Source organism: Solanum tuberosum, unplaced genomic scaffold (genome assembly GCF_000226075.1).
Source record: "Solanum tuberosum cultivar DM 1-3 516 R44 unplaced genomic scaffold, SolTub_3.0 scf00150, whole genome shotgun sequence".
Taxonomy (NCBI): domain Eukaryota; kingdom Viridiplantae; phylum Streptophyta; class Magnoliopsida; order Solanales; family Solanaceae; genus Solanum; species Solanum tuberosum.
Window position 1 is genome coordinate 629,138 of NW_006239073.1, and position 25,657 is coordinate 654,794.

The 25,657-nt window shown below is 32.2% G+C and overlaps 3 protein-coding genes across 4 annotated transcripts; 1 reads left to right on the forward strand and 2 right to left on the reverse strand.

Annotated features, from left to right (window-relative positions):
- Positions 1 to 46: 46 nt before the first annotated feature.
- On the reverse strand, positions 47 to 4,901 carry LOC102584092 (glycolipid transfer protein 1). 2 transcript variants are annotated; one of them, XM_006352673.2, is made up of 7 exons: positions 4,799 to 4,901; positions 3,721 to 3,850; positions 2,683 to 2,738; positions 1,947 to 2,077; positions 1,606 to 1,741; positions 778 to 909; positions 47 to 379 (listed from the first exon to the last, which is right to left on the reverse strand). In XM_006352673.2, the coding sequence occupies exons 2-7, from the start codon at positions 3,836 to 3,838 to the stop codon at positions 344 to 346; spliced, it is 609 nt and encodes a 202-aa protein (XP_006352735.1). In that variant the 5' UTR covers positions 3,839 to 3,850; positions 4,799 to 4,901; the 3' UTR covers positions 47 to 343. The 2 variants fall into 2 exon arrangements, with proteins under 2 accessions (XP_006352735.1, XP_015166536.1); XM_015311050.1 differs by having other exon boundaries at positions 4,787 to 4,866.
- Positions 4,902 to 6,528: 1,627 nt separating this feature from the next.
- Positions 6,529 to 8,974, forward strand: LOC102584420 (60S ribosomal protein L14-1). Its single transcript, XM_006352674.2, has 5 exons — positions 6,529 to 6,637; positions 6,723 to 6,824; positions 8,037 to 8,166; positions 8,302 to 8,414; positions 8,716 to 8,974. Exons 1-5 carry the CDS (start codon positions 6,635 to 6,637, stop codon positions 8,767 to 8,769), a joined length of 402 nt encoding a protein of 133 aa, XP_006352736.1. The 5' UTR covers positions 6,529 to 6,634; the 3' UTR covers positions 8,770 to 8,974.
- A 747-nt stretch (positions 8,975 to 9,721) lies between these two features.
- Positions 9,722 to 17,031, reverse strand: LOC102584753 (casein kinase I-like). Its single transcript, XM_006352675.2, has 14 exons — positions 16,357 to 17,031; positions 16,195 to 16,235; positions 15,059 to 15,128; positions 13,995 to 14,143; positions 13,802 to 13,897; positions 12,927 to 12,997; positions 12,208 to 12,269; positions 12,044 to 12,107; positions 11,836 to 11,920; positions 11,365 to 11,491; positions 11,151 to 11,224; positions 10,992 to 11,055; positions 10,473 to 10,606; positions 9,722 to 10,148 (listed from the first exon to the last, which is right to left on the reverse strand). Exons 1-14 carry the CDS (start codon positions 16,430 to 16,432, stop codon positions 9,882 to 9,884), a joined length of 1,380 nt encoding a protein of 459 aa, XP_006352737.1. The 5' UTR covers positions 16,433 to 17,031; the 3' UTR covers positions 9,722 to 9,881.
- Positions 17,032 to 25,657: the final 8,626 nt, after the last annotated feature.

Sequence of the window (25,657 nt, forward strand, 5' to 3'; positions counted from 1 at the left end):
TAAATTGCTAGGACATCAAACTTGTAACTAACACGAACTAATATAATTATATAATATTACTTGCTGAAGAATACATTCACTTAAAACATTTAAATTCACAAGAGGTTGTCATGATGTATAATGAAATAAACTATTGAGTCAAACATTAGTCTCCAGAATTACTTATTGCCCTCAAACCCAGTCCGTCCCCTTTCATTATAAGTTACAAACCAGTAAACAAAATAATTCATTGTCTAATACAGCTACTCATCGTACAACAGGACAAAAGCAGGAAGTATGGTTGTTTCAGAAGTTTCTCACAGTGTCGATGAATCTCAAAATAGTAGCAAAACTTCCTTTCAGCTTAAGATGCTTTCAGTTCATCCATTCCTACGCTGGCCTGCAATAGCAACAATGATAAACAATTTTTTAACTTCTGCCGTTAATATTCCTGGAATTGAAATTCAAGAAAACATGATACTAGTGGTCCTTCAGCTATTCCTCTAGTTTCAACTAATCCTTCACCACTGAAATCTCGCAAACAGCCAATAAACTTAAAAGGTGTGTTCGAGGTACCCCAAATACCAGTTTAATCAGCCATGCAGTAGAAGTGAAGACTCATTTGACAAGCAAATCTCTGAAGAACATCTACAAATTCAAGATGTTGGAAAGGGGACCTAGTTCTTTTTTTCCTTTTGTTCTTTGGGTGGTGGTTGGGACAGAACAACTACAATAGTGTAACCCCAGAAAAAATCCAAACATCTATTTGATGGATATATTCTTTACAAGATAGCTTACCAAGAACTTGTGGTTCTCTTCAAGAAGCGGTGAGAAAGTAGTACAGAATTTTTCAATGTCACTATTAATATCACCGGTCCCACATATTACATCCATAAATTTCTTCCTATCTGGAGCGAGCTTCATTGCCATCTGTGATTACAATCCACAGTGAAGGAGTTAAGAGAGAAAGAAAATTGGACTTCAAAAATAGCAATGCCAGATGCCTGGCCGGTTGGTCCTACCTTCAGTATAAATTTTAACAAGGGAGCAAAAGGCAACAAAATTGAAGTACACTGCAACTACCTCTCAATTAAAAAATAAGAATACTGCTCAAGTTGACGAGAAAAAGCACAAAAAAAGACATTGAATAAGTAATACCACATGAATATGAGAGGAAAATGGGGGTGGGTTGGAGGGGTGGGGATGGCAGAAATAACATGAAGTTTTATCCCCTATATATCAATGAAGTGGAGATCAAACATTGTTTGTTTCTACAAGGTAATGGTGAAGAACCAAATTCAAACATTCTTGTCAGCAGCAGCATATCAAGTCACAGGACTTACTAACATTCATGTTATAGGAGGCAAAAATGAAACTAAATGAACATTTGACTGTCTGAGACATTATCTCAACAGAAGGAAATACTACACCAGAATATGGGTACCTGGAAAACCAAAACAAGCCAACAAGGATTTTCTTATTGAAAAATCACTAACAGCACACACATTCCAGGACCAAACTAGGAAGGATCTCATACTTTGCATGATGGGAAGAATGGGGAAAGATGCAACTATTCCGGATCAATAACTTTAGAAGCGAAATTTTCAGGGTATATGAAACAGTTACCGTAAAACTTGAACTCGCTATCCATCCATGCCACTTTTTCAATGTCTTGCTGTAGGAATCAGAGCAAGCTTGTGACATTGCCCAGTCCTGATGCTCCAGTAAATTTCTAAACAGTGCCACCAGAAAATCCATAGCCCTAAAGACATAATGACAGAATCTTCAAATTATAATTCAGTTGACCAGAATTAAAATGCAACGTAGAGTTGTTGCTTTTGGGAAATGCATGCTGCTGAGTGATTGTGGTAAGAGTGAGATCGGGGCATGGGGAAAGACATCGCCTAGAAGATTAATGGTTACCACAAAAGAGATAAAGAAAGAAGAGATGGAGAATAATTTCCAACCTTGTCAGCCAAAGAAGACCATTTGTGCAACTGGAAGAGCCTTTTGCTGTCTTTGCTTCAATCTCTTCTTGCACCATGCTGTACAAGTTTGTATATTTTGTTGGGTTCGACAAGTACTTGTTTTCTAACCTCTGTAGCATCAATATTTAATAATAGATTTAGAAAGGAAGCATCCACAAAATTTTCAAAATCGAAAGATCAGACCGTGTTTGCTAGCTGTATGCAGCAACATAAATCAAAAGAAAACATCTACATGGTTCAGGGAACGAAGTGCCTAAGAATATCTAGCTCCATAACATAGGAAATACTCAACCAAGGTCAGAATAATTCTGTTGCCTGGCTGAATAAACTTAATTTTCTCAAGATAATTACTCTACAAACAGTGATAAAAACCCATTTATTTGGATATTCTAGATTACTGGAAACAATTGCTTAACAGGGCTTTTGTGCTCATTCAGGAAAGGTAATTGGTAGAAAGGGCCAGAAGAGAATATTATCCTGCACTCACGAAATTAAATAAGTAATGAATCAATTAACGGGAGAGAATGAAATGATAAATCAAATAATTAATGAGGACAAATGAGAGGAAGAAAAGGGACTTTAATAGAACAAATGTTATGAAATTCCAAAATCAAAGCATTATTACTGAGTGATAGAAGGTAGAATTTAAGCAGTAGAAAATAAGCAAGCAAAAACCTGAAAAATTTCAGATAAAAGGCAAAGATGGGAGACTGACCGTTATATTTCCACCAATGTCAGACTTGACCAGTGCCATGGCAGCTCCAAACTTTTCTAGATTGGGAAAAAACAAAAAAGATAATCAGTTTACAGTTAACATGGATCCAGCTTGCTTTTGAGATGTCCAAGATAACTTACTAAAGAGGTAAGGAACATTCACTTAGAAGCTTTATGCAACATAAGTGAAAATAATTTGACAAATTACTAGTACATCCTTCTGTAAGAAAAGAGCCCTTTGCATAAATTTCTATTTGCAAGACTAAATAGCAACTTTTGTAGCTAGGACTCTTTAAAAAATGTTGCCGCACCCGTGTTGGATTCTTCCAAAATACACTATTTTTGGAGTATCCGACACACACCATCGATATTTTTGAAGTTTAGACTTTAGATAGCCACTCACATTTAAGAGTAAAAATGAAGTTTCAAGGCATGTGTTTGCTTCAAAATTCTGGAAAAAACTTGTTTGCATTTTCAACCATACACCAAAAAATAAATCTTCTGTTTTCGTTAAAGGTGTTCTTCAAAATTCACATTTTTTCGCAAAAACTGAAAATCTAATCTATATTGAACCAAACACATAGAATTTAACAATTCAGCCTCTTCTCTGAACTTCACTTTGAAAATAAAATTATTATGAATGTGTTTTAAATTAGTTTCTTTTAAATGTTGTAAGTATTAGATTATTTTTTGTCTTTTAAGTGGCATCCACCCAAGAAGGTTGCTACCCACAGGACACACTACGACATTTTTGGAGATTCTGAGCTACATAGGTTTTAAATGTCAAAATTAATCAATTTCATAACTCAATTTGATTAGGAAAATTAAGATCAAGCATGAGATCGACCAGCAAAAAAGGGAGTAGCTAGAGTGTTTGCACCTTGAGACAGCACTACTAAGAAGCTTAAGCGAAATTCTTGATAGAAATAAAATAACAGCATAATTTTATTTTTAAAAGTTTTTGACCACTCAAAAAGTAGTCAAAGCAACAGGGATCCCTAAAGTTATAGATCCCAAGCTAAAACACAAGATATAGTACCTATAATAGGTAAGATGTGTTTGCAGACATCTAAGAAAGGTCTGGTAAGCATTATTCCTTCCTCAGACTTGACATGCTTGATTCCTTCTAAAGCAGGGGCGAAGACAGTGCCTTCCATTCTTGTGCTTTACTGCAGTGTATAGCATCATAAAAGTTAAAATCATTTCGGAAGTACATTTAAATGGCAATGAAAACCTTAATCCACTAACTTAACAACTCTAGTAGAAAGCGTTGCAAATAATGAAGCTCAAAGACAGAGAGACATAAAATTTGTCTTATTGGTGAAAGTAAAGATGCTTAATATCAACATATAGTCAAGAGTATCTGCAGAAGTTATTACAAACTACACACTTAGGTGTCAAGCAAACCAATCGGGAAAATGACCAATATGTTGAGATATCTGGATTTCATATGATAAAGGCAACACTGAATGCAATGAATAGTATGTTGCCGTAAAGAACAACCACAATGTACAAAGAATCAAATGCTGATGATCAACTTTTTACTCCAATTCAACGATCAGGATTATGCTGATGTATATTTTCTAAATATATTCAACTATAGATATATAGGCCAAGCTGAAAATAGTTGATGCACATATTAATTAACAAATCAAACAAAAAAGGGCTAAGATCACGTAGATCCATATCATCAACTTGATTATCCATTAAACAAAGATATCTGACTATTCAATCCACCGTCTGCAGAATCATAAACTACAAATGTACTCCGAAAAAAGGATCAAACCGCTAGTTTGCTTACTGTTAATAGTTCATAGAGGCGGATCCAATATCAGAAAAGCAGTGAACACAAACAAGTATGAGCCAGTAGATATCTACACATGCATCCATTTCTTATATGCTGGATCGACCTTTCTACACGCAATCAAACTAAATTTCTAAGCAAATTCTCGTCCAATTCAAGGAAAACAGTTTTTTCAGTAAAAAAATCAAACGAGATTTGCTTACAGAAATGCTAGATCTTCAAAAAAATTGAATGATACAAGTAAATCGAAGGAATTGAACAAAAGATCGCGTATAATCGAGAACTGATATTTGATACTTACAAACAGATATACCTTATCAATGTGATCTCTCTATATTTTTGAGCTTTCGAAGAACGCTACTGCCAAGTGTGAGGAACAAATGAAGAAGCTTTTGATATTTATATACACGCTAAGGACTGATCGATTCGGCGGTTACGAAACGCAAGGCACGGTGTCGTTTTTGCCTGCGCGAATTTTGCCAAGTTTGGACTATGGAGTACGAGAGTCCATTTGTTTATTTTTTGGAATTTTAATTGGGATATCAAAGTTTTAGATTTTTAAAATAGTCAAATACTTGGATGTACTATAAATAATAAGTTATATTTTTTTTACAGATGATATGTCGAAAGAATTACTAAAGAGAAAATTATTATTTGACAATTCGTGAAAGGAAATTTAGGTTATGCATATAATTTGTTTTAAAATTTAAATATCTATTTTAAATAAATTATTTTTCAAATCAAAAAAATGAAGAAATTGGAATCAATAGAGAGTGTAAATAAGGTGAGGAGAAAAAGGGGAACAAAACTAAAACAACTAAGAATAAAAATTTCAAGATCAAAGTTCTTGTGGATTTTAAAGTTCTTCTTTTTTTCCCCTAAAAAGTTCAGACTTTAAAAAAAAAATCTTAAAAAAAATAAAATTGGTTTTTATGTATTTTATAAGGTGTGATATAAACTTTTGAGTAATTGGGAGTTGATTCAAATTAATGTTGACACAAAAAATATATTGATAAGATTATACACACAATTTGGTGATTCATAAGAATTTATGAACAATTTATAAAAATTCATATGATCGTGAGAACTTGTGATCGAAAAAATGCGTACCCTTCTATTAAAAAACTTGTGGTGCTATGTTGGGACTTGAAAATAATTTATTCTACGAGCTCAATGATCGTGACGAATTAGAGCAAACTATGTCTTTGTGCATCCATCATAAACTTCTTGTATATTGTTAGAATTTGTGAACAATAAAAATTTCGATATAATTTATATTAGATTTTTGGTGAGCCGTTGTGACTTATAGCAAATTTTGTCTATTCATCTAAATTTCGGACAATCCATCAAGACTTTGTGCTAAAGTATAGTGACAGACTCAAAATTTTCATTAAGAGGTGTCAATGGTTGTAGTAAAAAAAATTATAATGAGTCCAGTAGGGCTTGAACACACAATTTGATGGAAATCTTGCAACCTCTTGACCAATAGGCTAAACCTTCGATTTGTTTCAAGAGGTGTCAATACTCATATAATTGTATATATATTTATTAAACTAAAATTTGACCTCTATATACGATGTAATTTTTCCACAAAAGAGTGTCGCTTGACACCCCTTGACCAAGGTTGGGTCCGCCCCTGCTAAAGTACTGACAGACAAGCTCCAAGTTATGACGCATAATTATATTTTTGTTGAATGTTTTTAAAAAAAGAATAAGGTTAATACCTAAATTGTAAGTATCATTTTGTTGTTGCTATTCTTTCTTCTATATTAATTTGGTTATAATACGTTTTTACTTGAACCGATAATTTATCAAAATAACATTTCTACTTTTATAAGTCAGAAATAAATCGTGTACACGCTATTCTTCCCAAACTCGTCATACGAGATTCATTAGATACTGTATCTTGTTGTGAAAGGTCATAATTTAAATAGCGGTGCAGAATGATCATATCTGTGCAAATCTCAGTCCCAAACCATATTACCTCATACTGGGCCTAAGCCCATATAGAATTAAAGCCGCGAGTCCAGATCCAGACAGAATAACCTTGCACTATATCATCTCCTCGAAAACCCTAGTACTCACTTGACAATCCACACCAGTAGCCTCACTCTTGGCGCCTGATAGCAACTCCATTAGATCGCCGAAAATGGTAAGTTTTCACGCAGTTTACGCATTTTCGAGCTCTGAGATTAAATGTTGAGATTTGAAGAAATGTGTTGGATTGTTTTCTGCAGCCGTTCAAGAGGTTCGTAGAGATCGGAAGAGTTGCCCTCGTCAACTACGGGAAGGATTACGGGAAGCTTGTTGTTATCGTCGATGTCATTGACCAAAATAGGGTACGTGTTCTTCGCTTTTTTGCTTTCCTGAGCAGCTTTTCTACTCTTACGTCTCAATTTGGTTGTAACTGAGCAACTCCGATTATAGGACGTTCCAAACGCTTTGCATTATTCTCCTGATAGTATCATTTTACAATTACTTTATACGCCTCAATCCATGCTATTTATGATCGGATTTATGGATGTTTACCGTTCACGTGGTTCCTAAAATTGTATTAGAGCATCATTTAACTCGTTGGTTTCATTGTTAGTCTGTTATTTTCTGGTTAATCGAATTTATATGTTGAGTGCCATGTTGCCTTTGGAACTGCTTTGCCATGTCTTTTGGCAAGGAAGATCGTTTTTCTTAGTTTATGAAGGGTACTTTCAAGGCCTATGATGGAATTTGATAACATGCCTACATTGTCTGATCATATAAGTTTGATTGAGCAACATGAACTGAGGCCTTGTTTTAAGGATTGACAAATAATAGTTTTTATGTATTTACAGTGGTAAAATTTTGAATTGGCAGCTATGAAAATCATTTGCAATTATTAAATAATTGCTTGTTTGGAAATCTGTTTTTAAAACTATCCCATTCTCCATGGGCTATAATCATCTATACAAATTTTCTCTGTAAAGCCTGGAGATTTATTTAGTCTGTCTCTATTTGTCCTGGAATCCTCAAATATACTATTTTTTTTGTTGATACAGAAACGTTTGCAAAATGGACTACATTATTGCATCAAAGGATTACATTAAGTTCCCCTAGGATCTGTTGTGCATTCTGTTAAGACCTTTACCAATTAGTAATACTGAAGGCAATAAATTAGAGTCTCTGGTGCGCTTTGTAAATAGCGTATTCAGCGCTGTACGTTGCCAAGAATGAAATGGGGCAGAGATTCTAGCACAAGGACTATCTTGCAATTGTCCTTGTGCATTCAGATGCCTCTTCATTCTTTGAAAACTTCTTCAAACTTGGGTCATACAAGAAGTAACTAATATATTTTTTCTAACATTTCAATCAAAAGAATGTCTTTTATAATATTTTGACAAGTTATCTCACGGGTTGAGCTAATAAATAGGCCAGCTGGTGGGATCATGTTTTCATGGGCTAATCTTGCCACTCCTAGATAGTGGCTAGTTGTTTGATTGACTTATAAATTACTTGTACAAGATGGAGAAATTAAAAACTGCTTTGATGAAATACCTATCCATCTCTATAATTGACAGGCTCTTGTTGATTCCCCGGACATGGTGAGGAGCCAGATGAACTTTAAGAGACTTTCACTCACAGATATCAAAATCGACATTAGTAGAATCCCAAAGAAGAAGACCCTCATTGCTGCTATGGAGGCTGCTGGTGAGTATAGTGCTTAGAATTTTTTCTTTTCCTTCTCGAAGATGTAGATTAGTAATTACTTTAGCAGCTTCCTATGCATTCTACTTGGTTGAAAGTTTTATGAAGTTAAATCACTCTTTTGATTTGTGCTCCCAGACGTGAAAAACAAATGGGAGAGCAGTTCCTGGGGAAGGAAGTTGATAGTTCAGAAGAGGAGGGCCTCACTTAATGATTTTGACAGGTTCAAGCTTATGCTGGCAAAGATAAAGGTGTGATTATGTTTAATATTAAAGTTAGCTTCATTTTTTGCTGGACACTCTTGGTTAAAGCTTTAGAGCAAGGAGATTGTTTACCTGAAAAAGTGGAGTCTCTTTTTTTGTTAGATTGAAAAGGCAAAATGTTACGCTATCCTTGTGCTTCTACTTTATTGTGGACAATTTTTCCTTCCAAACTAGACTTTACAAGTGTTAAGGTCCTGAAAATGTAGTTGGTTTGGATCCAGTCAAACATTGAGATTTCTGTGGTATTTGTCTTCTGTCACAAGCTGATACAATTATATTGATTTTGCAGAGGGCTGGAGTCGTGAGACAGGAGCTTGCTAAGCTCAAGAAGGAAGTTGCTTGAAAACTTTTTGATTAGTCAAATTTGAATATTAGATTTTCAAAAGGTGTACTTGTTTAGCTTTGAGATTTTGTTGCATTAAGGGAAGAAAAACATATTTTTGTTTTTACTGCCAACGTCTTTCTATAGTTTTTCTGATCTATGATGATGAATGATCTTTTCCAAGAATTACCTGCTCCGTCATTTAATGTAATGGCTTTTTTCATTTTGTTGTGTGCAATCAATTAACTATGACTCTCAGTTGTAAGTTGGCAACGGTCGAAGTATTGGTTTCTAGTTGTGGAAACCTATCTTTCCTGAGTTTTGAAGGCTGCTAAGGTTGTCCTTCGGGCTTCATTCAAGGTTGATTTTTCGGTCATAAACATGTAGGGTTAACTTAATATTATTCCTTCTGGTTTGGTACTATTGGTAGATCATTTTAAGTACTTGAGCTCCTAACTCAATGGAAGAGAAATGGTGTAACAAAGATGTGACAGTGTATGAAGTAGGTCTCGACTTTGGAGTTGGAAATATGTACCCAGAAAAGGCAATGCAAGTAAGAAAAATCATGTCTAATCATGGTGAATCGTCATTTCTTTAATAGAAGATGCACTGATGAAAAGGGAGAAAATGAAAAAATTCAATTAACATGAGACACTGAATTATCTTTCTCTCAGAGTTAAAAGATTGATAAAACTTGAGAAAAGGTTCGCTGGCCTACAAAATCCTTGATTTACACTAGTACCATATCTTCATGTGAAGAAATACCCACAATCAAATATTCTAAAGTCGAGTTAAGAAGATGCATTCAGATTGACCCTAAAAGAATTCCTTTCACTAGGCATAAGACAAAGGTTACATCAATTTCGTACAATAATATATTTATTCATATATATATATATAAAAAACTCTCGCACTTTACTCAACATTTCTTTGGATGAGTCTAAATGCACTATGGTGGCCAGCATCTCTAATCTAGAAACAAAAACAAGGAATATGATAAGTTGGATAAGCTTCAATTGTCACATATAGAAGGTACAGCACATTAACTAATTTACAGCACTTGGAGACATCCTCCGTAAATAGGATTGAGTGTTCAATCAATCAGGAAATTCTCTCTTTACAAGTGCATTCTCTTACTTTCTGATTGAAAGAAATTCAAAGCTCCGAAGAGGGTTATCATGGTTGCCCTTTGTGAGTGAAGTTCGCGAGAATGATGATGGTTTTGTTTCAATTCCCTGCTGAATTCTCTGTGTGGTAGATAGACGGCCAGTGCTTGACACTAATCTGCTTGAACGACTATCCGTGGGTTCAGTAGAAGAGGTCGGTTTGCTGCTTGACATGACAGCTCTTTTAGAAGAGCTTCCATTTCTCGAGCTACGGCCTCTCTCTGAATCAGCTTGCTGCAAAATAGAGAATAAGCTTTACTAGTTTAGCACACAACGGCTTTTTACCTAGTAGCTCAATGAGACAAAATTCAGAATAAATATATCTAGAATTCAGATTTGTACCACATAAAATACGTATAGCTAAACAGTACATAAATTTTCTTATGCTACTTCTAGTTAATATACGAATAGTATATAAACTGTTAGTTCACTAAATATCCAGTTAGTGCCTAAACCAATAGCAAGTAAATAGATTACAACACAAATTGTCCGAGCCAATTGAAAGGAATTGCCTGTTATTTCTCTTTTTTTTTTTAGAGAAAAAGGAGAGATCAATACCACATCTTTGGATGAAGGAATATCCTCTGAAGTCCTCTGTCTGGAGTGTTCCCCATGCCTACCAGCTGCAGAAGTATTCCTTCTGGAAAATGCTTCAACAGCACCAGTAAATCTATCCCGAATATCTTGCCCCACTAGATTAAAGAATAAACACACAAGCGTCAACCAGTGATAATTGTCAAAAGCTGCAATTTCACTAATAAGCAGACACAAGTAGATGCTGGCACACAAATTACCCTTACCACATCTGGAAATTAGAAGGTCAAGAGCGGATACTCATAATCCAGGAATTTAAATGCACACATTTTACAAATTATCTGTTACTGAAAATAAAACTCATAGATAAGACATGATTTTGACGTGTCTTGCTTGAAGAAATTACTAAATGCCAAAAGAAACTAATCACCCCAGCCAAATAATCCCTATAACGAGCTACTAAAAATAGACATCACGCCTTATTTGAGAATACATACAACTTTTTTTAGAGAATATATGTATTTTCAACTTCAAAAATAATACCTGACGCCCTTCCTGGCCTTTCTGCAGATGGCCCAGCATTTAGTCCAGCATTCCCACTAGGATTCTGGAAGAAATACAACGCATTACACTTCTGTTCATAAGAAAGTTAAGCAGCGATTTTCAATGATAACATCCAAAATAAAGTTTTCAAATACTAACTCGTCCTCGAGAACTGGCACCAATCTGAGGATACTTCAAAATTGTCCAATCAAATACATAGTCGAATTGATAGCCTGCACCAATGAAAGGTTAAGATAACATCATGAAAGACAATCAAAGACTAAAATGGGATAGTTAACAACAACTGGGGAAATTTTTCGGACCGAAAAAAAAGTAGGCATCAAAGATATTTTTAAAAAAGAAAAGAAATTACCTTCACGAATAAACAAGTCTCTGAAAAGCCTCTTCAAATATGAATAGTCAGGTTTATCTTCAAATCTTAATGATCGACAGTAGTGGAAGTATGATATGAACTCAGATGGATAAGATTTGCACAGCACCTGTTGTGGACAAAAAAAGGAGTCTTCTCTGAATTACCTCATGCACTGACAAATCAGAGGCAAGATGGCCCAAACTAAGGCTAGACTTTATCAACCACAACGAGCTTGTTTTACAATAATCATAATAGGTACATTTGACATGATCCATACTTGACGCAAACCAGGGTAAAGTTTAGTGTTACTGTCATACTTCAACAAAATATTGAGATGAGGTGACTGCCTTGTACATGAACTCATCATTCACAAACGGTAATGTAGGTTGTACCAAAATGTATTCATTTTTTTTTTTTTGAGGAACAGGTAACTATATGTACCAAAATGTATTCATATTAGGCAATAAGTACCTCTATTGGTGTTAACATCTTTTTCTCACTGATTTTGTCATATTTCTGCTTCTTAGTACCACCTTTAAGTCCCTGCCATGGAAGGCTGAGCCAAAAAGAAGATGTCCCAAGTCAGGAAACAGGAAAACACCCAGAATTTACAATAAGAAGAAACAGAACAAAGTCAGAAATATGACTTGAAAACAAAACAAAGGGAATAAAATCCAACCTTCCTCTAAGAAAATACATAAGCACATAACCAAGAGATTCCAAATCATCTCTTCTGCTTTGCTCTGCAATAAAAATGAAAAAGGGCAACAATGATCAGTTGTAAAAGGTACTGAAACTAACTATGCCCCAAGTAGTTCAAGAATCTAAACAAGATACACCTACCAACTCCAAGATGTGTGTTGACACTTGCATACCGAGCAGTTCCAGTCAGATTCTTGTTTTCCCTGGGGAAGAAAATAATAAAGAAGACCATATAGAGGCAGTCAAAATACAAATTTATCAGAACTGAGGAGAAAAGATTTAAAGAATGAAATAAGAATTTGACCAGCGCACTTTTTGAAACTACACTTTCTTGCATCCTCTTTAAAAAAATACCTTACTTTACCTATCCCCCCAAAGAGTAAAATGACCAGCACAGAGTCATCATTGTTTCATCCTTTTTCTTTTACCGTTCTTTCATGGACTATGAATGAAGTCACAAGGAGGATAAAAGGAAATGCTATTCATTTGCATAATGAAGCAGATTTTGGTGCTTTAAAGAAAAAGAATCTATCAATACAGTCATGTCATGCAAATTGATATAATTTTTCACTAGGGAAAAAACGAAGGCCACCAGAAATTGTGATCATGCCTCTTTCTCATCACTCTCACACTTAAACGCAGAAAAGAGCTCTAGAAGAAAAAAAACAAAAGAAAAGAAAAAGTGCAAAAATCAGACACCCAACATACAAAATTCTTGATGATGAAGACTTTCTATGGATATGGAAAAGATTCAAAATTCTGCTCTCTTTTTTTCCTTTAATAAAGCTATTCACGAGCATAGCGATGTATGTGTATACATATATTTATCAAGGACCAGACCATGTCAAGATTGTTGTTACCTGTATGGTATATGCTTGTGAGTCTGGAGATCCCTATACTTTTTGGCAAGCCCAAAGTCAATTGCATAAACCTGTCATCAGTATTTAGACACCATTGCATCAGCTACCAACACTTTATTTTCCTTGAAGCTCTTACTTCAACACTGGTATTCGGTAAGCATAAAACATCCAATTACAGACCTAGAGAACCATAATAGTGGATCAAATAGATAACTTAACCTTAGAAAGCTTAAAGAGAAAAGAAACATTAACTTTAACACCAACACCATATCAGAACATCAGAAGCTCAATTAAGTCATTCCTACACACCCTCAAGACATCACTCAATCTTTTCAGCAACAATACATGAGGTAATCCTACACTTATACTGTAGAACCCATTCATGAAGAAAGCTGGACACGAATTGTAGACTTTGTAAGCTGCAACAAGCATCGCTGTATGACATGATTACACCTAATAGCATACAAGCCAGTAGTTGGGATATCAACCACCAACATGCAGCCTCTTAACTTGAACAGAAGTTGCATTTCCAATTCAAGCATAGAGATAGCATGCACAGTTAAAGGAAGCAACTTAGCCAGAATTCAACAAAAAAGAAATCACACTTCAAAAATTGTTTCCACAACCAAATATCAGTAATAGACTTTAGCCAATCTGAAATCTGAACTCAGTAAACCACCAATGATCCCAAACTATGCAATTCTTTTCTATTATATGGTAAAGATAATAATGATCCCCAACTCATAAGGAAGAAAAGAACTGCTGGAAAACAGACATCAATAAGCGACTATTGGCCAGAGCCATGACGGAATACTTAGAAGTTCATTTTGATAATGCCAAAAATAAGTTTGTACAAGCAGGGCATGAACGCGTACCTGATTTGCCTTGCGACCTAAGCCCATTAAGAAGTTGTCTGGCTTTATGTCACGGTGAAGAAATCCTCTGGAGTGCATGTATTCAACTCTATTAATCTAAGAATGGCACAGGACAAGTTATTATTACCTCATGTAAATAGGCAAACATGTAAGAATGTTACTCTTTAGAAAGAAATGGCTTGTTGATACGTACGAGTTGATCTGCTAGCATTAACACTGTTTTCAAAGTAAACAACCTGTTGCAATAGTTGAAAAGGTCTTCCAAACTTGGTCCAAGAAGGTCAATGACCATTATATTGTACTCGCCCTCCACTCCAAACCATTTGAGGTTAGGAATCCCGGCTTCATTCAGAATGGAAAAGATAAGGAGATTAATTAACTATTCATAAGAGTGTCACTGGCAAATTTACTTGCTACATAACATGAACGACAAAAACATCATTTTTCGATAGTTAAAAATAGATGTTACAAGAATTTTGTATTTTGGTGTAGGGCAAGCATGATAGATGCCTTGTTTCAATGCTTTGAGTTTTTGGAATTACTAGGGATGAAACTGTAACAGCTATGCTGTAATGATAGGGAGGTTTTTCCCTTTTTGCAGTACTTCATTGGTACTTCTTTTAATGATAGTGGTGTTCACATCAGTTTGTGTGAATCTTGGTTATTCCACCCGACACCTGCTACCTCCTACCAACACATGACTGAGTAACTTTGTTCATCAAGGCTTAGGCAGATGGAAAACGATCACCTTGTGGTTTTCTCTTCTTTTTTTTCTATTATTGCCTTGTTGGGTTTTGAAACTAAGATCTCATGGTTCTCCTCCCACTTTATTGGCCACTACGCCACACTCTAGGGTGCTACTTCCATGGTACTTAATTAATGAATTCTACCTACCATATAAAGGAAAATTCAAACAAGCCCATAGAAAATAAGTTTCCTTTTCCATTAATATAATAACTTGCCATGTGAAATAGAAGTTGCATAAAAATGAATAGCAAAACCTCCAAATAAACAACTAGATAAATCTATTAATTTGAAAATTAAAACAAGGGGCCAGCAAGTGCAAGGTTCTGTAAAGCAGACCAGACTTATGCTTTAGTGGCACTCCACTGTTCTTCTCTCTTTGTTTCGTTTTAAGAACTTTTTTTTGGGTTGTTTTTAAGAGTTACTATCCAAGAATAAAAATCACATTTGCAACATATGTTGTAATTTGTAAAGAGATGATATGTAATATCAGGGGGTGGAAGTGAGACTTACTTCCTCCTTGGAGTAGCATATAAATTTTCGATTCATAGTGCAGTTGAGGGTGCCTCGTCTTGACAGATTCCTGAAAGTTAAAACAACAAGAGAAAAAAACCCTGAAAACGGTCCTATCACATAAGTCTTGAAACCCATAACCCACAGGAGATTAAAACACATACTTGCGAAATAACCAAGCCAAACATATCCAAAAAACTAGTTTTGCATTCCATAAGCAGCATGATACCAAAAGAATGTAGAAGCTCATGGAACGAGAAAACATGACTGCTTCACATTTCATATTCTTTTTTTATCAACAAGAAATCATCTATATCCAACCCTTTGGGCCAACCACAGCCTTCGAAACTCGGGGACAATGGGCCCGCCACTCTACCCTTTTCCACAGCTTATTTTCTTTTTTTCGGTGGTAACACTTTGATAAAAGAAATAAATTTAAGTAGCTTTTTATAACTACATAGTGCAGTTCTACTTAGACTAGGAACCTCTTCTAGAAAATGAAGTATTACAACAAGTTAGATGCTACTTCAATATCTTAGATGGACATTCATCCTGTGTTCCAACTTCCACCAACTTACAAATGCTTCTATTATACACCTTAAATTTCCAGAATAGATATTCATGCTAAAAGAAGTTTCACCATTTTTTGTTGTTCCTCAGCAGAGTAGAACAAGCAATAGATAGAAAATTCATACAGAACAAGAGTTACTTGAAATCCCATCAGATTAACTCAACACAATAATGTCTCAAAACTCTTGTGATATTAAAAATATCGGCAGTATGTCGTGATAGCAAGAGAACAAAGAACAATAGAAGCAAATGATCTGTTTAAGCCATTAATTATGATCAAACTAGTTACCTGTGTAGGGATAAGTGTGATATTAGAGAACCCCAATTGCCTTAAAAGGTAAGTATTGGACTGAAACAGACTGAATAAAGCGGAATAGACATACAGGATTCACATAACTGATCCTAACTGATTCGGGATAAGGTAAACTAGATTGATTTAATGTCACAACAACAATAAAATGCATTAGTCATTACATGGAAAAATGAATCCAACCACGGGAACTCCCTCTATGCAATAAAAAAGCTGAAAAAAGATTGATAATTGCTGGTTAGAGATGGGCTCATACCAGCTTAATAGCAACTTCTTCTCCATTCTGTAAATTCACACCTGAATCAACAAAGACATAAGCAGGTAAAAAATTACTAATAATACAAATGCAAAATGAGGCTAATCCTGAATCATATAATATCAAACAGAATCAATGAACAAAAGTAATAACAGAACATACCTAAATAAAGCTCACCAAAAGACCCACTTCCAATCTTCCTTCCCAGCTTAAACTTCCCACCCACAACATGATCCATGGTGATTCAATCACCCTCTTCAAATTCACCAAAAACAATACTTTCACAGCAATAATCACCTTTTTTCGCCAAGAACAATACTTTCACACCAAAATATCGTTAAACAATTCAATTTTCAATCCAAACCCCACAATGAGGCAAAACCCAACAACAACAACAACAACAAAAATCCTAAAAATTATGCAGCAACAACTGTCTTATTCAGCTATATCCTTCAACAAAAAAAAAAAAAAACTCGGGTCAATCTTCAAATACCCATAAAGAATTAGAACCCTAAATCACAAATTAAGTCATCGATCCACATTGATCAATTAAAACAAAAAAAGGTAATCAACGTAGGATAAAAGTAGAAACAAAAACCGTGTAGATTTTCTTCTGTATATAAATAGAAAACTTTCGGTTTGTTTTGACAGAGGAATCAGAAAAAAGGGGACAAAGAAGCAAAGATCGAGGGGCAAAGTGAGAAACAGAAAGGAAAAAAAAGGTGTTTTTAGAAAAAGAAAGCAAATGATTTTGATGCTGTGTGCTGTGAACAAAGCTATGAAGAGAGATGAATATACGTGTGGGTGGGTTGTGTGGGGTGGGGAATTTGGGGGAAAAAAGGACAAGGACAAGAAAGATAAAAGGAAAATATGGAAAACATTAAATTTTCGTGGTGAATTAATGAGAAATTCATATTACTTATAAAATATATTTTTTATTATTATTTATATGTCATTTTTATTAAAATAGGTATTTTTTTCAATTTGTCATTTCACTAAATCAATATAAATGAACTATTTTTCATGTTTATCTTTTAGAGTTATTTGCATGTTATGCATTTAATCAATATAAGAAAACTAGTTAAATAATTCATGTTCATTTTGGTTAAATCAAAATATACTAATTCATGTTCTTGAAAATTTTAATTTCAAGAGTACAATGATAAATTACATATTTTCTTAAGGAGCACGAAATCTAAAATGGTGACAACTAAATAAGAGTGAAGTATAATACAGTGAATAAGGAAAGTCGTTGAATATTTTTTAATGCAAAGTAATAATTTTTACTAGGGTAGGTTTTTGTTTCTCTCGGAACATAAAATAGGAACAATATTTTTAAAAAATTATTACTTTTCCTTGTTCTTAATCTATCTGATGATGTTTGATACATACAGAATCTAATGAAAAAGAAAAAAAATGAGTAGTGTAATCTAAAATAAGTTATACAAATTTTGATGGACGTGAATTATCTTATTATGGGTGAAAGAGAAAGGTTAAAATATTATTACTAAATATAGAAAAAAAAATCTCCTTTAAAATCTATCAAAAAAATAAAAAATATGGCACAATTTAAGACATAAATAACTAGTTAAATCGAGTTCATAAACAATCATTTGTTTAATTTATTAAAAGTAGGTGATATGTATTGTTTGAAATTAAAGTTTATAAGTTAATTTTATAAATAAATAGTTGTGTCTAAATTCGTGTGCAATTAATTCATGCTATATATAAATTATATTGAAATATAAGAAATATATATCCACACTCAGCATAGTTCAATGCTAAAGCTACGTACTTGGGGCCTGTTTGGATTGGCTTTTGGCTTATGACTTATAAGTCAAAAGCCATAATTTAGAAATTCTAACTTATGGTTTTTGGCTTATTTTTGTTATTTTGGCTTTAAAATAAGTGTTTATAAGCAATTTTTAACTTTATCCAAACACTTCAAAACTGCTTAAAAACTATTTTGGCTTAAAAACACCTAAAATAAGTCAATCCAAACGGGCACTATAATTGCTTACAAATTAAATATAAAAAATTACTTTTTAAATTTTGGATGTATAAAAAATGAAGATTTTCTTGTAAGAAAATATTTTTATAAAAAGCTATAAACTAGAGAATAAATTACAAGTTGTTTATAATTTTATCACCTTTTTTTTATTGAGATCTGGGATTTTTTTAATTTATTTTATAAAGGGACAAAGACAAATATACCTTTGAACTATCGTAAATTGTATGCAGATATCCTCCGTCATACTTTTGAGACATTGGTGCTCCTGCCGTCCAAAAACTAGAGCGTATATACCCTTCACTCTAATGAAAGACTAAATAGGGACACGTGGTGCAATCTTATCCGTCAGATCGACGGATAAAATTATGACACGTGTATGTCCGTTAGTATAAAGGGTATATATGTTCGAGTTTTTGGACAGTAGGGGCACTAATATTCCAAAAGTATGGCGAAGGATATCTGCATACCATTTATGATAGTTCAAAGTTATATTTGTCCATTTTCCCTTTTATAAATGATCGAGAGATCTTAAAATGGAGACAGGGACGGGAGGAACAGAAAAGTATATTGTAGGTGTAGAAAGGAATTAGGAAAACATGGAAAGAACAGCTGACCAACCATTTTTATTAATACATTGACCCAATGATGGATGACCCCTACCCATTCTCACAACTCATAACTTATGATGGTTAATTCCAATCTGTGTCCCACGTGCATGAATTGAAAAAGAAGAAGATATTTTTCGATTCTAAATGCTCGATTTTGAAATTCTTTATTAGAATAAAAGAAACTCGGCACAAATCATGTTCATGCTAATAAATATACATGACTAGATGAGATATCTGCTAAAGTCTTTAATTGCATTAGTTAATTGTCATTGGATTTCAGGTAGCTATATGTTTTAAACACATTTACAAAGAATGTTAATTGCTGTTAAAAACACATATTTAGCAACAATTAAGCTAGCTATTGTCATTAATTAATTGCCGCTAAAAATCATTTTTGATATAGTGTGCGTAGGGATTTGCTGATGTTTGGTAGTTGGCCTCCGCTACAAAATGGTTATGAGACTTCAAGCGTTACTGATTAGTAGGAGCAACACGATTGTTGGATCGCCATTGTACGTTGAGTGTTGCTGGGAATTGTTATCTTGCAGTTGGTAGGATTACCACTAGTTTGTGTTGTTTATTGTAGGGCAAGATTCATCGACTGGAATCCGATTTTATAAGTCAAATATTGTATGGTGATAGCTGCACGCAATGCTTGGGTTTGAAGATTTTTTTTACTCTTCAATATGCCTCAGGAAATAAAGTTCATGGTGGAGAAGCTTTTCATAGAGTTGTTTTATATGTAATAGTGGATTCACGAGCACGTATGGCTGCTGAAATTTCACGGAACTCATGTTCTAGACCATTGAGAATCTTGACAATGAGTTCAGCATTTGTGACGGGGGCATCAGCAGTAGAGAACTACTCATCAGAAATGTAACGATTTTTTGTAAATATTCGGTGACTGGTTGGGGAGTCTTTGCAAGTTGAAAGCAGAGACTGAAAATTCTGATTTGGTCTTTGACGAAATCAAAGAGTAAATGAAGAATTGACACTGGAGACCGTGCCTGTTGACTGTTGTGATAGTGTGAGATGGAGCATGATGAGTAGACCCAGCTAGATGACCATAGAGATCATGACGGTCCACGAGCATGGAAAATATGTGCATTTCAAGTTGTAAAATTTTGACTGTCATTTTGACAATTGTGAAGCAGAATTGAACTGAACAATCGTGTTATTATCAATGTTAACTAAAAAATTGCCCATTTGTGGAGGGTGGGTGGGAGAAACAAAATAATAATCGTACTCATTCTCTTGTTTGCTTATATATATATATATATACAAAATGAGTCTAACAATAATCTAAGCTAACTCCACAATAATGGGGGAGATAATGCTAATTACCTAATCCTTATAACAACCTGCTAAAGACCTAGTAAAACAGTACAAATTAGCAGTAAATTAATACTGTAGTAATTAATAATTAACCACCAGTAACTAATGACTAGATAATTGATACAGCATTAACTAATGCATTGATAATTATTCAAAATTTTGTTTTAACATTTGTTACAAAAGGGACATGATGCTACACAGTATATATTTACACGTATTACAATAAATCTTACATCACTTTTGTAATTGAGAGAAACTCGATGACGATATATATATAAGTTGTAGGCAATGAGAACTTATATATATTCAATTATTTGGTATCGAAATATAGTTATTGGTTCGATCATCTTAAACAATTTCTTTATTTTTTTAACTTCGATAAATTAAAATAAATTGAAACGGAGAGACCAGTACTTTTTGAATTTTTTAAGGAAAATGTGACATCCCGTAGAAAAATATCTTATTGTGTAGCACAAGCTTCATTTTATATGGATTAATTAATGGAGCCCATGCACCCAATAATTAATGAATAAAACAAGAGTTTATGCATGGCGAATTGCGGCAGCTACTATTAACTTGTTGATCACTCCTTTTAATTCATTTCGTGATCCGCCATGACAGAAATAATTTAAGGGGCCGTATGGTCATTTGATATGAAATTTTGAGATAGAAGTTGGAATTTTGTTTGAATATGCGATTTAGATTTTTTATGTCGTATGTTTTCTCATAAAAAATTCACAAATCGTAAAACTATTACAATTGTCCTAATTTTATACAATCTTATCAAATAAATAAAATTTTATAAAATTTCATAATACACTATCACAAAGATATTCTTAAAAAGTACATGATTTATTGATCAAACTTTAATTCAATAATAAAAAAAAGCAATATGTAAGTTGTGGTGTACTAGTCTTTAATAGTCTCCCCATATAGTAGTGACAATTTTTTCACGTTGAACTTGCATTATTGTTCATATGACTAAGAAGACGAACCAACATTTTTACTTTGAGTCATTTGTTGGTCAATTTGGTTGCTAAATAAATTTGATAAAAAATTACTGAATTTGATGAATATAAATGGTAAAGTAGAAATTGATTTGAAGTAATAATAAATTTTATGTTAGTGAGAATAATCAATATATGAGATGTAAATCGTTTAAAAAGTAATGATATGAATTATAAATTTTATTTACTTATGAAATAAATGGTTAGTAGATATAAATGTGGGTTGTTATTACAAAATATACACTTTTGGATCAATTTTTGTATTTGAAAAATCCCAAATCATGATTTGAAATTTTCAAATCATGATTTTTAGAGAATGCGGGATTTCATTACATGAGATGAAATCAGCTTGATATCACATGTCTAAACGGTGATTTCATCTCATAATTTCATATCGCATATCCAAACGCCTACTAAGAAAAAAAATAACTTTTTATTATATATATCTACGGTTGAATTTCTTCAATATACAACATAAGTTATAAAGTCTTAGATTAACAACTAGATCAAAATATACATACATTATGAAATTGTAAAAATAGATCGACACTCCTTATACAAAGTATTACGTGTCTCTCCTTCCAATTGTTGTTGTAGGGAAGTTGTGGCAGCTAGTTCATCAGCTTCTTTGGAAAAATTCAAAAATATTTTGAATTGTACAACCATAAATGTTTTTGAACACCATATAATAATGCATGAATAATCAAACCAAATAATCCACGTAATGCATTATGCATGTACTCGATCTCCTCTCTCTTCAAGCTGTATAATATATGTAAAAGGAATAATATTAATGTTGTAGTATATAATTTGTACGTGTTGAATATATTATGCAACCATATATCTCATTATTACTCTAATAGAGATATAATTATTATCTTGTTTATTTAATTATGTTCTTCAACACGCTTTATTATTTTCAATTTGACTTGTTTATTTTTTTTTATATTGTGACTCCCTTTATATGAATTAATGTTGACTCTTAGTGGCCATGAGACTCGAATATTAGACTTTTTTTTACTTGAATACCATATTAAAACATGTTATATCATCTTATCTAAAAGATTAAACTATTACAAACACACATTTATTTACACTTGATAATGTCTATGGACAAGAGCGGAAGTAAACTTTAATACAAAAAAAAAATTTGGTCCAAATTGCAAAAAAAAAAAAAAAAAAACTTAAAATTCCAAATTGCCATGTTCAAGCAAAACTTCAACTTCATCTCAAATGATTTCGTATCATTATTTTATCTCAAATGGCCAAAAGGACCATTAGTATATAAACACAAATAATTAAATTCTTCAATTAATAATGGATCAATAATGATTCTATTTTGATTATTTTTTCTCTTATTTGTGGTACCTAGCAGACGCCAGTTGTGATAGACAGAAAATTAAGATTGAGTCATTTCTATAAATATTGATGAGCCATTTGAAATAAATTAATTATATGATTTTAAGATCTATAGAGGAAAATAGCTGGATTAAATAGCAAGGTCATGTGTTTTATCATAATGAAGTTGGTAGATATAAATTATTTGAAATGATAGATTTTCTATAATGCAATAAATACACGAAAGAGTTAAAGCTTTATATATTGAAGATTATAAATTTATAATGCATATTTATATATTCAATTAACTTAAACCATAATTAAAGATAACCGTAAAGAAAGGAAAAAAGTCAAAGAAAAAAGAAAATTTATTAATATTAGCATCATTTGGTAATCTAAAATTAATTCTAAATTATTTGTTAATTTAATAGCGGAGTTAAGATTTTAAATCCATGAGTATTAGATTCCAGAAAAGAAAATTTACTAAATTATTTATATATACTAAATGAATTTCCAAACATAACTACCAAATTTGAATTAAAGTTGCGGAAACTCTAGAGAAACTTATAGCTCCGCTACTATATATGAGTCATTTGTATGACAGTGGAAGTATATATATATATGAGTTACTTTCATAACGAGAGGTATATTAGACCATTTTCTCTTAAATTAATAATATAAAGAATTTATTACAAATATCTGCATCTTAAATAAAAAATGAAAACGTAAGATTTATTTATTTTTCATATCGAGACAAAACAAACCTTTTATTTTTCCTTTACTACTTTCAAAGCATGTGATGAAATAAAACAAAACTGCAATTATATTATAATCTTAATGGGAGCACAATTTATCCCAACAACAAAACATTATAAATAATCACTTAATTATTATTATTAAAGTCATTTTTCTCCATCTTCTTTTTTCCCTTTTCCTTATTATTAAAGTCACTACATATTGATGCAAAGTGAAATTTTCAGGTCCATCTTTTTGAATCTTTTAACAAAGACAAGTATGATTAGGGTCCACTAATGTCATCTTCTAATCTTAATTTTGTGTACATACAATCTTAATTATTTATGAGGTGGGATCATTCCATGTAATGACACTTTATAGTTTGTCGTTATTTTTGTAATTATTGATGCTGCCTTAACCAACAAGACATTCTTTCATTTAAAATGAAAAATTATGTTTGAGAAAATTCACCCAAAATTTGAGTCATTAATGTACTTAAATTGCTTTTTCCTTGGTAAATGCTAAAATTTAAACCATTTTACTAATCTTCACTTCAGTTTATTACCTTCTTCGTCCCATATTAGTTGTCCATCGTCCTTAAAAAATCATAAATAAAAAGGGATAGTTTACTAGTTTTAATTCTTTAATAAATTCTTAACAAACTTATTTATAGTTTCAAAAAGAAATAATTGTAAGGATAAAATGATTTATTTATTGATTGATTATATAAATTGATATAGTAATTTAAAAAAAATAAAAATTTATGATAACGTGGACAATCAATATAAAATGGAGGAACTACATTACTATATTTTAGATGAAAGGAGGCATCCTCTCGATTGATTTACGCAAGTGTTCTTTTCTTTTTTTAGGTTATTATCTAACTTTTTGAAGTTGTTCAAATATAGCTTTGAACATTATCCTTTTGAATGTTATTAGATTCGAATGTAATATTTTTTTATTGATCAAACTAATTAACAAAATATATAATTATCATCTAACATTTGTAATAAGTTATAAAATTTTAGATCTTTATATAATATTTTAATTTATTCAAAATAATTTTTTAGATCGTGATTTAAAATATTTATAAATTACAAACAATAAACATATGATTATTTATTAAATAGTTATTTTTTAAAAAATGAAAAATATGTGATTAGTACATCTATGGGCTAATCTATTATTTCCATCATGTTTGGGGTTACGTGGATGGCATATATTATACTATGATCATTAATTTCTCCAAGCAAAATATTCTAAAAATATTAATATTAGTTTCAGAAGTGCACGGAACACTTGCAATGATTTTGGATGACAAATCTATCAAATCACGTTAAAAATAACTATTGATAATGATTCATAATAATAAATAAAAGGGATCCCTAAATAAAACTATACAGTAACTCCAAAAATAAGAAAAATAATCTGAATTTGAATTTTGAGTGTTTGTGATTGGTTGGATTATAACAGCTTGTATGAGTTGTTAAACTCTCACACGATTTGAACTTGTTCCTATTTTTGGAAAATTTATCTTAAATTAACTTAGAATTCGTAGTGGCGTATCTAGGAGTTTCTCGGGTTCAAGTAAATTCATACTATTCTTTTAAAATCATATAGTAGATTTATATTTTTTAAAATATCTAAATATAGATGTGTCAGGTGCGAATCTACTCTCAAAAGTATCATATAATGTGATGATGATTGGATACACCTCTCTAAGTGATACTAGAAATTTAAATCTTACTATAATTAGATAACATATATTTAAGTGGCTATTGGTATCCATTTTGACTTTTTAAATTAATTTTTATTTATTTTTTTACTTGTAAGTCAGTTATATTGAAAATTCCTAAATTTTTTTAGCACTGTAATATTATATATATGAAATTAAACAAACATGTATATTAAAACTAAATAATAGTACTAGATTATATAGCATACGGTCAATAAATTCAATCAATCTTAATATCTTTGACACGGATCAGAATATATATATATAGCTTATATATATAAAGAACATAATTTGAATAGATAAAATTTAATTTTAGATCTATAATTTTGAAAATTTAATGAAATCAATGATAAAAATTAAAAATCAAATCGATCAAATTTATATCTTAAATTTAAATTTTCATAATAGTTCTTTCGAAATCTTGGATACGCTTTGAGAAAGCCCCTCTAGCTAAAAGTAGTATTTTGGTGGTTCTTCCCTACATAATTAATAATATGATTTGGACTTATTATAGTAATAATTTGCATTAAGTTATTATTTTTTTATTCACTTAAGCCCACAAATAGAACATTTCTTGTGAGTTTGGCTTTTTAATGAAAGTTCCAACAATAACAACATGACTCCTCTGTTTATAAATAATCTCCTTTGTCCCTTTAAAATTGATAAATTATCAAACATGAATTGAATACTATTT